This window comes from Mastigoproctus giganteus, chromosome 4 (genome assembly GCF_048544385.1).
Source record: "Mastigoproctus giganteus isolate SK-2022 chromosome 4, ASM4854438v1, whole genome shotgun sequence".
In the NCBI taxonomy this organism is placed as follows: Eukaryota; Metazoa; Arthropoda; class Arachnida; order Uropygi; family Thelyphonidae; genus Mastigoproctus; species Mastigoproctus giganteus.
In genome coordinates this window covers 104462520-104478088 of record NC_143578.1, presented here as the reverse complement: position 1 = coordinate 104478088, position 15569 = coordinate 104462520, and the positions used below count along the sequence as shown (strand labels likewise).

The following is a 15569-nucleotide window of genomic DNA, read 5'->3' as shown; positions in this document are numbered from 1 at the left end:
ACGAAGTTTTCTGAACAGAGCATATGGTCTGCAAGATTAGCTCATAGCATCTTGTCAGTGATATACAGAAATTTTTCTAGTATGGATGAGGAGGTATTATCTCCTTGTATAAGGCAATGGTCAGGCCACACCTTGAGTACTGTATACAGGTCTGGAGGTCTCATTTTAAGGAGGATTTAGAGCTGCTGGAATGAGTACAGAGAAGGGCCACGAGATTAGTGAATGAAACAAAGGGTTGCTCTTGTGAAGGAAAGCACCCAATAGTTTTGCAAATTACAGTGTCTGGAGATTGGGCACCTGCGAGGTTATCTAATTGAGGTGTATGAAGTCTTGAATGGTTTGAGCATGCTCAATGCTGATGGGATTCTTCCTCTTGCTCAGAATAATTGCCAGAGAGGGCATAACTTCAAATTGAGGAAGTACAATTGTAGGATAAATGTGTGGAAGTTTGCCTTTAGCCAGCAGGTGGTTGATCGCTGGAGCAAGCTCCCATCTGTCATTGTAGAAGTTGATAGCTTAAATAGATTCAAGGTAGAACTAGACAAACATTTGGAGCGAGTGGATGAAATGAGAAGAGTGTGTTTTTTTTTTTTTTTTTTTTTTTTTTTTGGTTAATGCTATATATGCTTGCTTTCTTGCATCATGTGCCTTTACTAATGCTAATATTCTTAAGTTTTGCCAGTGTAAATGTATATCAGTTAACATAAACTAGTTTAATATTTGTATTACATAAAAATATTTTTTCATGTTTTTGTTAATGTTTGCCACTTTTTGGTTTATATACATTTTTAAGTAGTAACCGATTTGTCAGTTACCTTGCCCATAAGTCGTAATATTTTTACCCTTGGACTTCCGGCATCATGACCTAAATTGCCGGTGCACCATAAAAATTAAAATAATCATTCAAACCCAGTCAGTGGAGCTCATTAATAAAAACAACAAAAAAGCTTATTTGAAAAACAATTTGAGGTACTGCAGAAGTGGTTTAGAAGTAAGGAGGCCTTGTATTATTCACCATCACATGCAGCAAACTGTATTCCCAATAGAATGAGTTTTGCTACATGTGATGTGATCAGAGTAGAACTGACAATCAGTTTCAAGAATTGCATGCAGCTTGCCTTAATACTAAGTTTGGCCAAATGCTTTTTATTTACATATAGAGGAATTGCTTGAATTCTTCCAAATGTTTCCATGGAAAATAAGTGATATGAAAATTGCTCATGAATAGATTGATGATAACAGAATCTATATTAGGATTCATTGCTATCATGCACAATTTTTATATAGCAATTCATAGATTTTTACTGTACTTTAGAAAAGATTATACTGAGATCAGTAGGATGATAATTTGGTGGTAGACATTTATGACTCTTATAGTAATTGGCCGAATATGAGAAAATTTTCATGCAGAAGGAAAAACAACAGTGCAATAAGAGATATGTATAAGAGGTGGTGCAAGAATGAAGTGACCTCTATGAGATTCTTGAGTACGTTTGAAGTATCTGTCAAGGTGTAATGCTAACTGCTGAAATTCTTCTTTGTATGGCTTCAAATTTTAGTAATTATAGGCTCTCTGCTGCTTAAATTTTTTGATTTTAAATTAATCGGTAATTAAAAATTTCTGTGTTGTAATTTTTTTTTTCCCTTTTACATATAGTGAAGTTGACAAGCCACCTTATTCGTTTTTCATTATTCGGATGGACACTTCTAAAGCACCATGTATGGTTATTAGGCTTGCATTTTTAGGTGGTACCCCGGGATACAAACGGAGTGAGGTAGGTTATTTTTCAGTATTAGCATTAGCTGCATATCACAAGGACACCACTCACTTGCTGCTGCATTGGCCAAAAAAAATAAAAAATATATATATATATATATATAAACTAAAATAAAATGTATGCCAATAGTATGGCAAACCAGTAGAGTGAAAATGAATTTAACCAATAAAACAACACAAAATGAAAGCAAAATGGGGGGGGGGGAAATAAAGAAGAAGAGGGTACTGTTGAAGAAACGTTTCTAATATAATTTAGAAAATGAGGGCCAAATAAATTTAATGCCCCCCCCCCCCCCTTGATGGCACCCGTTTCCGAATTGTGTGAAATATCACTAAAATGGAAATGTAATCTACCAACAATACATGACCAATTGAACTTAAAATAATAAAATAAAGTAGACTGACCATTATGCCCATCTCAACAGAGGACCATGGGTCCAATAATAGTGAGGGAATCACTGCATTTTGAATGCTAAACAAATCAATGCCACGATGGAATGACATTAAGATCAAACTGCTGATGCAGTAGATTTGCATAACTGTGGTCATTATCCAGTAAAAAATAAGACAGAATGCCAAGTACTCACAGGGCAAAACCACACCACTGACAAAACTACTGTTGAACTCATATATATATATATATAAATAAATTGGGTTATAGAGTGCAGTACAGATGCAGTGTTAGCAATTCATCATGCTGCTATCATGCAAATATAATCCAAAATTAAACGAAATTAATTAGAAGAGTAAACAGAAAAAAATTAATATAAAAAATAATAGAAAACAGTAAAGAAAACATCAGTGGCAGCAGATTGCACAAACCACTACATGTTGTGTGTAATAAACTAAAATAAAATGTATGCCAGTAGTATGGTAAACCAGTAGAGTGAAAATGAACTCAACCAATAAAACAACACAAAATGAAAGCAAAAGAGGAGGGGGGGGGAGAAAATTAATAAAATTGGGCAGTCCGAGAATATAATAAAAAATTATTTTTGGTTCTTCCATGATGGTATAGGCTCCACTACTCAGCCAGTTTGAAAATGGACTGAGATTCAGTTCTCTTTGCAGATTGGAGTAATTTTTTAAAGACTTTTTCAGTCAGGGCTTTGGTTAGCTGTTTAAAGGTGGAGGCTAAGAGAGAAAGAGAGAAAAACTTTACAAACCTAAAATACATTGAAAGGACGGAATTCATGGGATACCTGGTTCCTGGGCAACACGACGCTGTGAACCCTCTCGCTAGTGGATGAACCTGCCACTTTACAGGCATATAGGTACACTGTATTACTGTATTCACTTAGAGGATTATTCGATGTCAGTATGGATAAACGTCGTGAGTTAGTCGACTTTGAAAGAGGGATGATAGTGCCGACGCATGTCACTCTATCACGGAGGTGGTACAGGAATTGCACTATCCCCGTACAATAGTATCAAGAGTGTATCGGGAATATGCCATTTCCGGAATAACATCTCATCGGGGACAGCGCTGTGAGTGGAGAAAGGTGGCGGATGAACGTGGCCATTGACATCTGTCTTGAATTGTTTTAGCCAACTGGAGAGTGATAGTGGCACAAATCGCTGCTAACTTCAACAAGGGAGGTGCCAGAAACATCTCCACCAAGACCATCAGGCGATCATTAGTTGCATTGGGTTATGGGAGCTGCCAACCCACTAAAGTCCCACTGCTAATACCACGACAAAGGATTTTATGCCTCACTTTGACAATAGAACATCGGCATTGGACCTTGGATGATTGGAGACAGGTCTCCTGGTCCGATAAGGCCCATTTCCAGTTATATTGAGTGGATGGGAGGGTGCTTATCTGGCAGAAACCGCATGAAGCTATGCACCCGTCACGTCAACAAGGAACTGTTCGGACAGGTGGATGGTCAGTAATGGTCTGGGGCATGTTCAACTGGCACACGCTGTGACCTCTGGTACATCTAGCTGCATCTCTGAATGGTCCAGGTTACGTGCCCATCCTTGCAAACCATCTGCATCCCTTCATGGTCATCGTTCACCCACAGGGCAATGGACTCTTCCAGCAGGACATTGCGCCTGCTCACAGAGCCATGGTGACAAAGCATGGTTCAAAGAGCATTCCACAGATTTTACCACCATGGAATGGCCTTACCGTTCACAGGACATGAACCCTGTGGAGCATCTTTGGGATGCTGAGGAAAGGTCCGTTTGAGCTTTGGATCCTCCACCCAAGAATGCGACAGAATTATGGACAGCGGTGGAGCAAGCATGGAATGCTTTTGTGAAGTAGTGGACCGAATGCCTCGCTGTGTGACTGCCCTTATCTGGGTGAAAGGTGGGCCTATGCATTACTAGGTATCCCATTATTTCTTGCCACTCAGTGTTATAATTAATAGAATAGCATTAGCATTAGTAGAGGCATATGATGCAAGAAAGCAAGCTTCTTCAGCATCAGCCAAAAAAAAAAAAAACACAACCACTACTTCCATTTCACCCCTCCGTTTGTTCGAAATACCTGTCCAGCTGAGCCTTAAATTTGTTTAGGCTATCAACTTCAACAACAAGTGATGGAAGTCTGTTCCACAAACCAACTGCCCGCTGGCTAAAGGCAAATTTCCGCACATCTATCCGACATCCGTCCTTCCTCAATTTGAATTTATGCCCTCTCAGGTGATTATTCTGAACAAGAGGAAGAATCCCATCGGCATTGAGCATGCTCAAGCCATTCAAAGCCTTATACACCTCTATCAGATCACCTCGCCGATGCCTAGTCTCCAGACTCTGTAATTTGCAAAACTTAAGCCTTTCTTCATAACAGCAACCCTTTGTTCCATTCACTAATCTTGTTGCCCTTCTCTGTACTCGTTCCAGCAGCCCTACCTCAAGAAACAGTGCTCCTGGCCCTGACAGAATTTACTATGTAATGCTTCAACATTTCAATCAGAAATCATCATCTTCATTGCTTAAACTTTACAATCGGATATTCTCAAAACATATATTCCCACTTCCTGGCAACAGTCTTATATAATAGCTATACCGAAACTTGGAAAAGATCATTCAATTCCACACAATTATAGACCAATTTCTCTAACAGCTGCTTGAGTAAGACTTTGGAAAAAATGGTTCACCATTGTCTCACCTAGTATCTTGAATCCTGAAACATAATTATTAACAATCAGTTTGGTTTTCAAAAGAGATTTCCCCTAGACCTCATGACAAAAGCTGAATCGATCATAAGAAACACATTCATCAGAAATCAACATCTTGTCATGATATGCCTTGATATAGAGAAGGCTTTTGATACCACATGGCAATATGGCATCTTTAGAGATCTCCATTCTATTCATATGAGACGATATTTACCATATTTATTCAAAGCTTCCTTTGACACAGATCTTTCCAAGTTAGGTACCGGCAGGTTTTATCTCAAACATATATACAAGGAGGAGGAGTCTCACAGGGCTCTGTTCTTAGTGCCACTTTGTTCTCACTACGAATAAACAATATCACAAACTGTATTCCAAACACCGTTGACTCATATTTCTGTGTGGATGACCTTACCATATCCTGCCATTCCCAGAATATGAACTATATCAAGAGGCATTTACAAATATCCATGGATGGCACAAAATGGATACAGACCATCAAGCCACAAATCTACAGCCATACATTTCTGCACAAAGCACAGAATGCATCCTGAACCTGAGTTGCACTTGGCCAATCCCTCTACCAATCGTGAATAGTATTCGTCTCCTAGGGCTAATTTTTGATAAGAAATTAAACTTCCAGCAGCACATAAAATATCTAAGAACCACTTGCACAAAGAAAATGAATACACTCCGGGTCATCTCCAGTACATCTTGGGGTGCAGATCATTATACCTTGCTCCACTTATATAAGTCCCCAATTAGATCTCAGCTAAACTACGGAGCATCTGTTTATGACTCAGCTAGGGAGAGCACCTTAACCAGTCTTGAGCCCATCCAACATTCCTCTCTTAGGATAGCCCTAGGTGCATACAGAACATCACCAGTTCAAAGTCTTTATGTTGAGGCTCCCAAACCTCCACTTAGCATCAGAAGAAAGACCTTCCAACATATGATCTAGTTCTCATAACCTCAACAAATGATCTAGTCACATATCATGATTATAGACACCATATTATATGGAGAACATGCATGGAACAATGGACACTTCTGTGGAAAATGCAAACAAATAACAAGCTATTTCAGATAAAACCTGAACCACAATTATGGACTTCTATCCTTCGTAAAAATATAAAAGAAGAAGTAATCTTAGCCAGAATCCGAATAGGTCACACTCACCTCACACATCTATATCTGCTTACTGGAAATAATCCTCCTCAGTGTGCGCACTGCTCGAAATCACTTACAGTAAAACATACTCCTTGAAAATGTAGCTTATTTAACAGCACCCGACGAATGGCTTTTAGTTTCATTTCAGATATGCAACAATCTCTGTCTCTCAATAGCATCATAGGTAAAGAAGCGAATCTCTCTGAATTCTTTTTCTATTAAAACAAATTTGAATATGACTGTTTCTAACTGGTGTACAAGCAGTTTTTATATGTAAATTCACTTGATTTGGGAGGTGCAATATAGTCTAAGTTGCCCTTGTACCAGAAAAAATCACCACTGCAGTCACTATCTGGCAGAGTATAGGTAGCAAGATTTTACACCAGCAGATCCGGAAGCCTCCTAAAGAGTTACCAATAGGTTTGGTCTGGTGTACTAACTAGCAGCCAGTCTGCGAACACTGTTCTAGAACTGTACCCTCGAAATTTAAGGAAGATTGGATCTCACCATGATGTTCATCATAACCTCAAAAGTCATCAGTCATACTGCATGATGGAAGAGATGAGGAAGGGTTGACCAGAACTTAGCTCTGGAAACTAAACATGGGTTCCACCACTTCAAGCCTCCAATAAGCAAAGTGGTGGTGTTTCACTTGTCGATGAGTCATCTACTACCTGGTAATAGAGTTCTAATACATTGTCGCAAGCTTCCAACCAAATGCATATGAGTTGTGTGACGACCCCCCCCCCCCCTGCAAATGCACAATGGTCTACTGGTATTGCCTGGTGCCACCCATCTGTGTTACCAGGCAATGGTCTACTGGTATTGCCTGGTAACACAGAGAGTGGCATTCCTCCATGTGGTGTGGATGCCACACCTCGACCCTTGCTTACATTGGTTCACACTCGAATATCAGTTCCATCAGTGTTTTAGACTCCCAGGTGGCAAGTACAGCTTGTCTAGCGTATCTGAGAGAATGTCTGTGACAACCTCAAGGACCAAGGTGGATGATTGATGCAAGTTTTATGCTTTTTTTATCTTCTCCATTTTAACAATGCATTAACCTAAAAACAGTAAAAGCAATTGGTAAATTTGAACAAAAGGTGAATTCTTGTAGCATAGTTTATCATACACTATATATTGAGTAGTTGAATGGTGTAATAAAGTTAATAAAAATACTGACTTGTCTGGAAAAGTGTATCAAAATCAAAATATACTGTATTGCAAGAACAGTAATGATGTATTTGCTTAACTTTTAGCCCAGTAAATAAAACTAACCAGAAGTTAATAAGTTTAAAAATTGTGTTTCAAACAGTAATTATATCTTTGTACAGAATCCAGTTATCTATCTATATCTTAAAACTGAGATGTGATAGGAAATTTTTATGATTGATTTTAAATTCTATACATAAAACTTGACCAGAAACAACTATTGATTTATTGGCTAAAAGTAAAAATCATGTTGGGTAGTGTTATCATGATCCTAACGATTGGCCTGTATTGAAGACCTCCATAGATTTGTGACATAAAGCACAGGCCTCAGAAATAAAAATCAGACATGTTAACAAATTGAATACATTATTGCGAGGGTCAAGACACGCTCATATGAGTTCTAATACATTGTCGCAAGCTTGCAACCAAATGCATATGAGTTGTGTGACGACCCCCCCCCCCCCCGCAAATGCACAATGGTCTACTGCAGAATACTTCAGCTAGTTTGCGAACACACCCTCACCATTCAATGAACCAACATATCAACAGGTTACAAATCCTTCCTCGTATATGCCATCGCAGGACCAGATTTCACTTTTATCCAAAGGATTAAATTACAATTTACCTCCTCGAAAACTACATAAAAAAACTGCGTAACTGATATTGAATTTGGACTTCGTAATGTTCCACAAAAAGGATTTATTATTCAACAAGTTAACCAAGTAGTGAATAACATAAAAGAAATAAGACTTCCTAAATTGAATATACACGACAGTTCAGCTTTACGTGAATTTCGGGAAAATAAAGACATTATTATTCAGAGAGCTGATAAAGAAGATACAATGTTAATGCTCAATAAACCAGATTACATTAATAAGTTAGAGTCATTTGTATCAGATATCTCCACTTATCTTGAAGTAGACCCGGCACTATTTACCAATTTGTTAATCAATACAATAAAACATTAACCATGTATTGAAAAAATGACTACATTACTATGCTCAGTTAAAAGAATCGAAGGCCAGATTATGCAATATTCTTGCACTTTTCGGTCAGGTAAAATTACTTAAGACGGGATTTCCTATTTAGGCCTATTGTTTCCTACAGAAACTCAGCATTTTCATCCTTGGCCACACATGTATATAGCATTATAAAACCCTTTAGACAGGCAATACATTTTGGGATTAAGAACTACGATACACTATTTAATAACCTTAAGGACTGTAGACTTGGCGGTAATGATAATTTATTCTCATATCTAGATGTTACCTTGTTATATACAAATGTAAATGTTGAATACACATTAGATATTCTTTGGGATAAGGTATAAGGTATGTTCGTGTCAGACGGCACCTGGGATTTCTCCCATCTCCACGTGTGTTTCGCTGTATCGAGGACAGTACACTGTCAAGCCAGAGACTTGAAAGTGTGTGGGCCATGTCTGTGTAGTGTGATATGTTGTGCCCATTGTTTATCCGGCTTATTGGCCGTCAGGCCCCACTAGGGGCCTGACGTTGCCGATACCCTGCCATGTGGAGTCTAGCTGGGTGTATCCAGTATCACAACAAATTACTCTGGCAGGTCCTGCCACCTAGTTTCCTGGGATTTCAGTGGGATATGTTAAATATTCTTTGGGATATGTTAAATAATAACTTGATACCGATTAATTATACGAAGCTTCCTATTAAGGAAATTTTTCACTTAATTAAACTCTTAGTTGAAGCCAACTATATCATCTTTTGAGACAAAGTATACAAACAAATTTTTGGTTTGCCAATGGGATTAAGCCTGAGCGGCCTAATATCGGAGATCTATCTCTCAACAATTGAACGTATACATTTGATGCCTTTTCTACCCCGGAAGCTATTTAGACGATGGTCTAGTTATTACCGATAGTAGCACTATCCAAGACATTTTACATTCATTTAATAATATTCAATCTAGACTCAAATTTACATTGGAGAGGGAGAATATGGATACAAAGTCATTAAATTTTCTAAATTTTGCGCTTACTTGGGATGCGAATAAAGGCCAATTTAATATCTATCATAAACATGCAAACACCAGTATGCTTCTGCATTATAACAACTATTACCCATTCACCTACAATAGATCGACTATCTGTAATCAATTTCTCAATGCTCATAAATATTCAACAATGGAATCTTCTTCTTTGCTCAGAAATACAAATATTAACCAGTAGATTCTTAAACAAGGGTTGTCCCCTTGCTACAATAAACCGAATTAGGGTACAAGCTAAGGCTAGAATACAAAAATATACAGCAACCAACAATAGAATAGTAACAGAAACAACTTAACAGATTCTTTAAAGATACTGAATTTAAAATTGTAGCCAGGCCAATATGCAAATTACACACTATACTGAACAATCGCTCAGTCCTTTCCTTGTTTGCAACACAAATAAATGACCTAGTATACAACATTTCTTGCGGTGACTGCGACTCATCTGATCAGGGTTCTATGCGGTTTCCTCTGAATTTTTGTGTCAATCAAAATGCGGCCTCAGTTCGTGCTTCTCGTTCAGCAGCATCAGAATTAGCCTTTCATGTCATTAATGAAAAATATACTTTTTTATTTAACAAGGCCAAAATACTTAGTGTCCAATGTAATTATACGAGACTTGATTACAGAAACTGTCGAAATTAAATTACACGAGAAGTCTGTTAATGTTCACTAGCCATATCTAACTCCAATTTGTGGTCTTTTATGAACATGCGCAAAGACAAATAATCCCTATTTAAGTTCCATTCTCACCCCTATTCGGTAATTTTCATTACTGTGATCACAACATATGATTGAAAAGCATTGTCAGCTTCAGGAAAGAAAATCATTTTGAAATTTTTTTTGTTAAATTAATTTTTTACTTAATTTTTAATTGCATTAAATTGATTTTTAATTGTGTTCATTTGATTTTTAATTATTTCTTACTGTAATGTAAAATTTTAAATTTTTTAATTGTTTTCATTTTAATTTCTGGAGAGTATCATACAGAAGTGTTCTACATATCATATTGAGGTAAACTTCTCTTATTCTTTTACAAATACAACATGGAGCTATAAAGAATTTTTCACAGCCAAACTTCTTCAATTAAAACATAATCAGTGATGCAGAATATAAAAAAAACTATATTGGAGGAATACTAAAATATCTGTTATACTGACATAAGTATAATAGACATTTAAAATGTTTTTATTTTTATTTATTAAAATACAAAAGTGCACATGATATATTATTACTGGTTGTAAGTGAATGGAAAATAATGGATAGTGTTTAACTGATTTTTTAATGTTGAAATTAAAACCAAGTATCAGCAATTTTTCTCCTTCTTCCTTTTCTACAGATTGTTAAAGAGCTCTGTGATAAAATTTTGAGTTTAAAATTTCAAAAAAGGATCAGTGCAAAAGAACTACCAACTTGTTCCTATGTATGTGATCACCTTCCTGAAGATAGTAGCTTATTCAAAGAGCATCAGAATGTGTTGCAAAGAGATTTCCTCGAAATAAATTGTTGCTTGCTGCTAAAGAAACCTGTTGAAAAGATTTTAATCAGGTTAACTTTTTTTAAAAAATTTTAGTGCAATAAATTTTCCTGTTTATTATGAAAAGTTAAGGTTTTTTTTAAACATGTAAAATATTATTTAATCACTTATTCAATGTTTTCATAATCAAGTTTTACCCTACATTGGCTGCAATTACTGTCGTATAATTGAACTGATATTTGTTTTGATATATTTTTGATATTTGTTTCTGCTTGCAATCCTATAAGTATAAAGAGAAAGGAAAATCATGCTTTTTTTATGTGTGTTCACATATATATAGTTTTAAGGGCAGAGGAATGAAGATGAATGGAAAAGTGGAGAGAGAGAGATAGAAAGGTAATAAGGAGGGATTAGTTAGACAAAAATTGTAAAAGAGAAAGGTAATGGGGAATGAGAATAAAAGTGAAGGAATGAAAGCAAGAATAATAAGAAGAAATTAGCAAGACAAAAATAGTGAAAGAATGACAAGAGAGAGATAGTTGAGTGAAGAAAGGGAAAAGATTAATTAAAAACTCATTAAGTGGAAAATCAGTAAAAAGGTAGAAAAGATGGTGAGAAAGATAATGGAGAAAGGGATGCAACTTAGTGAAGCATAGGTATGAGGAGGCAACAAGAAAAATAGAAGGAAGATAAAGAGGAATAGCAAGAAGAAGAGGAATAGCAAGAAGAAGAAGAAAAGACAAAAGATAGAGAAAAAATGGGACATGTAATAAAACAACATAATTAAAAAAAAGGTATATAATATATATGATATATAATACTAAATGATATATTGTCTAAAGAAAAGTGTATTACACAGTTAATATTATTTTTTACATACAATCTTAGTATCTTTTTTCAAGAACCAATTGCTGAAATTGTACCTAAAAAAATAACAATATCAAGCTTGGCTCTGTTTCTGATCCATTTTTGGCATATATTATAATGCTTTGGTAAGCTTGGCTCTGTTTCTAACTAATACCTTTTTGGCATATACAGCACTCCCTGTCTTATGTAAGGGTTGCATTCCACGAAAATCTACATAAGTTGGAATTTCCCTAAATGCTTATGTAGCACTTACAATTATGTGCGCAGAATTTGATTGAAGCAAAAAATAAATGTTTTATGAACATGTAAATAAAATTATTTATTAATTTTTTTTATCTCATGCATAAGAAAATTAAAAAAGTGTACAAAATTACAGAAGTGTGCAATTACAAAAATTTTACTTTAACGTTGTGGAATCCAGTGCAGTGCTTGAGCCTATTAAACTGCCCATTGCTTGTCACGAACTTGTCTTGGGGTTCACTGTACTTATCCTTAATATCTTCATAAATACTTCTTGCTTTTGCTTGAATGGCCATTAGACTCAAGGTGCACTCACTTTTGAATTTAATTTTCCGTCTTCAGTATAGCACCTGAACGCTGTTTTGTGATCACTGTTGATCTTAAATGCATCGATCCTTTGTTCACATGTTCACATGTGATCTTTGTTCACAAAGATCACATGTTCTTTGATATGTGCACTGTCATTTAAAGTAGTATTCACTGTTGAAGCAGCGAGACCTAATTCCCTTGCAATAGATGACAAACTTTGTCATGCTTCATACTTCATTTTCACCTTAATTTCTAAATCAATTTTGTTTCTTTTCCTAGCACTGCTTTACTTCCTACCACTTGCACTTTACGTTGGTCATTTTCCATTTATCATTGTAATAAGTAAATAGAAATGAAGAGAAGATTCTGAAATTTTAATTTATATTTTTTATATGATTGAAGATTTCAGTGAAGGGGAAGCATATTTCACCATAATAACGTAAAAAGCCACTCAATTCCAGTTATCAGTATTATTGCAAATGCAATAAGATCGCATTTACTACCCATTTATATTAGATTGCACTAACAGAAAAGCCCAGTAAACTGGAAAGTGCAAATTGTTTTTATTGTTTTATGGTTGTGACCTCCAGAATTGTGCTTTAGAAAAATATCACAGGGGCATTCAAAATTGATTCCTATAACAGAATATATGATAATGATGAAAGGTAGTGCATCCTCCAGTCGAAATTTTAACTTCCGAGATCTTGGAACAAATTACCAAAAAAAAAAGTGTTATTGGGTTCACATTACGATATTTTCACAATACCTCCATTTATTCCTATGGTATACAAAATATGTTTCTATTTTTTTATTTATTTTTTTTTTCCCAATTTGCACTGGCCAGCAAAAGCTTCTGAAAAGTCAAATTTATGTAAGTTGGGAGTGCCTATATTATAATATAAGAAAGTGGAAAAGAAATAGTTGAAACCAAACATAAAAAGGTAATTGGAGTGGATGGTATCTGTCCAATTATATTAAGGAAGGCAGAAAAATGTTCTTGATTAATGTTAAAAGCAAACCTTTAGCCATGATTATGACATTATTCTTGGATTCAGTGGAAGTGTCCCTATGAAGATGTGTACGAGTATCCTGAAATCACAAAAGGTGATCAAGGGTTGACATAAGTAATTGCAGATCTGTTAGCTTGACTTTTGTTCCAGAGAAAATAATCTAGTCACTGGTTAAAGAAATGATGTATGACTATCTAGCCAGAAATGTCTAGGTAGTCTCGTACTTCAGCTACAGCATGAAATGGGCTATTTAGTCTGATCAATCTGATTGGATACTATACTGTAACAAAGGAAATGGATAGAAAAAATAATTTTGGCATTATACACTTTGATTTCAGAAAGCTTTTGATGCTGTACCACATAAAAGATGCTGTACAAATTGGTGCCTTTTGGCATTAGAGGCAAGTTACTGCTATGGATAGAGATGGTTGAGTGAGAGAGGACAGAGTGACTATTAATGGGCACTGCTCTTCTTGGACTATTTTTATTAGTGAAGTATAGATTGTGACTAGATGTGACAATTCAAGTTTAACATTGGCAAACATTACTGCATATGGGTAGAATAAACTCAGAATAACATACCAGCTGTATGTTACCAGATTAGTTTAGTGGAGAATGGAAAGGATCTGGGGTAATTGTGTAATCAGACATGAAGTTCTCTCAAGTGCAGACAAGCTTCTAGGACAGCTCATGGGGATGTTGTCAATGATATACAGGAATTTTTCTTGCAGGATTAAGTAGGTGTATATACCATTGTATAAGGCAATGCTTATTCAGTATTGCATACAGGTCTAAGCCTCATTTTAGGAAGGTTGTGGATCTATTGAAGTGGGTGAAGAGAAGAGCAATTGAATTTGCGAGGGAAACAAAAGGGTGCTCTTAATAAAAGAAGGACCTCAGTTTTGAAAATTGCAGTATCTGGAAATCAGGTACATGCAAGGAGATTTGTTTGAAATATTTAAGGCTTTGGATGGATTGAGTAAGCGAAATGCTGATGGTATCTTTCCTCTTGCTGCTCAGACAACTTGCACTAGGGTACATAAATTTAAATGGAAGAAAAATGGTTGCAGGATAGATTTGCAGAAATTTGCCTCCAGCCAGTGAGTAGGCAATTGTTGAACCAAACTGCCATCTGGTGTTATGGAAGTAGGTAGTTTGAATAATGTTAAGGAAGAACTAGACAAATTCTTAGGACAGGTAATGTGGGAATGTGTTCCCCCCCTTCTTTTGCTAATCTTATATAAGCGTGCTCTCTCTCTCTTATCTTATTTTCCATTATCAATGCTAATACTATAATACTTATTATAGTATTAATATTAGCATTAATAATCGAAAATTGCTGTAATTCCCCTTAGGTTTTCATTCTCATTGAAATGTTTCTGTATTGTGCTCTTAATCATTGATTCATTCATCTTACTATTAGAGAAGTCATACACAGTGGTCTGTAGTTGTTCATTTTCAGCTGAGTTCCCTGCTTATGAACAGGTGAGATACTTCTCTAGTTCAAATGGGTCAGCCCTTAACTAGCCATTTCTCATTGTATATCCCTTATTTGCTTGTGCTTTAAGTTGCGAAAATGGATGCAAAAATAGTTGAACTCATCTGAAATTCTGGTTGGATTGTCTGCAAAACAATCCACCTGGAACTACAGCACTTCACCATGACTTGGAGGGGATGTATGATTTACTGCCTTTTTTTTTTTTTTGTATTAACATTTCAATAAACTTCCTGACCGTCTTTTTTTCCCAGTAATTGCTCATATTCAGCTTTTACTTTATTGTCTAGTCTGTCGTATTGTTACATGTCTGCTTATAGTTCTCATATGTGGGGTGTCATGTGATAATCTGTAACTATTTCTTTCTTTCTTCCTTCTTTAGGCTGCATTAGATAAGTCAAATCTTATTATCCATTTTGGCATTCCTGTTTGCAGTATTTTACCGTCAGCTTCCAGGAGAGTTTGTTTAAATATTTCTCCACAGAGCATTCTTATTCACAATTTACCACTACAATTGATAGATCCTAAGAAGATACTTAGTTTACTATAATCAGCATACCCTTTAAAAATTGAAACCCTTCTCTTTTGCTTCTGACCACCAAAATCTTGGACACTACTCATTTTATAATATTGTGGTTACTACCTGCTATTGCTACCTGCATTGTCGATCTTTAATACTTGGATGCTTAGTGAAGGTTGAGTCAAAGATATTTTGTGTTTCATGTGCTTTCTCCAACATGTTGAAATAAAAGTGACAGTCATCTAGGTGGCTCATAAGAAACCTGATCCAATGAAGTGCAATTAATGCTTGACCACAAATTCTAATTTGTGGTCAAGCATTCTAAGTGGTATCTTCATCACC

The 15569-nt window shown here is 35.9% G+C and overlaps 1 protein-coding gene across 1 annotated transcript in view; it reads left to right on the top strand.

Annotated features, from left to right (window-relative positions):
* LOC150086960 (KICSTOR complex protein SZT2-like) overlaps positions 1-15569 on the top strand; it is a 1378951-nt gene that overhangs the window by 257917 nt on the left and 1105465 nt on the right. The window contains exons 16-17 of the mRNA XM_090372336.1: positions 1658-1775; positions 10649-10857. Coding sequence (XP_090228462.1) covers positions 1658-1775; positions 10649-10857 — 327 coding nt within the window. The remainder of the gene's footprint in view (positions 1-1657; positions 1776-10648; positions 10858-15569) is intronic.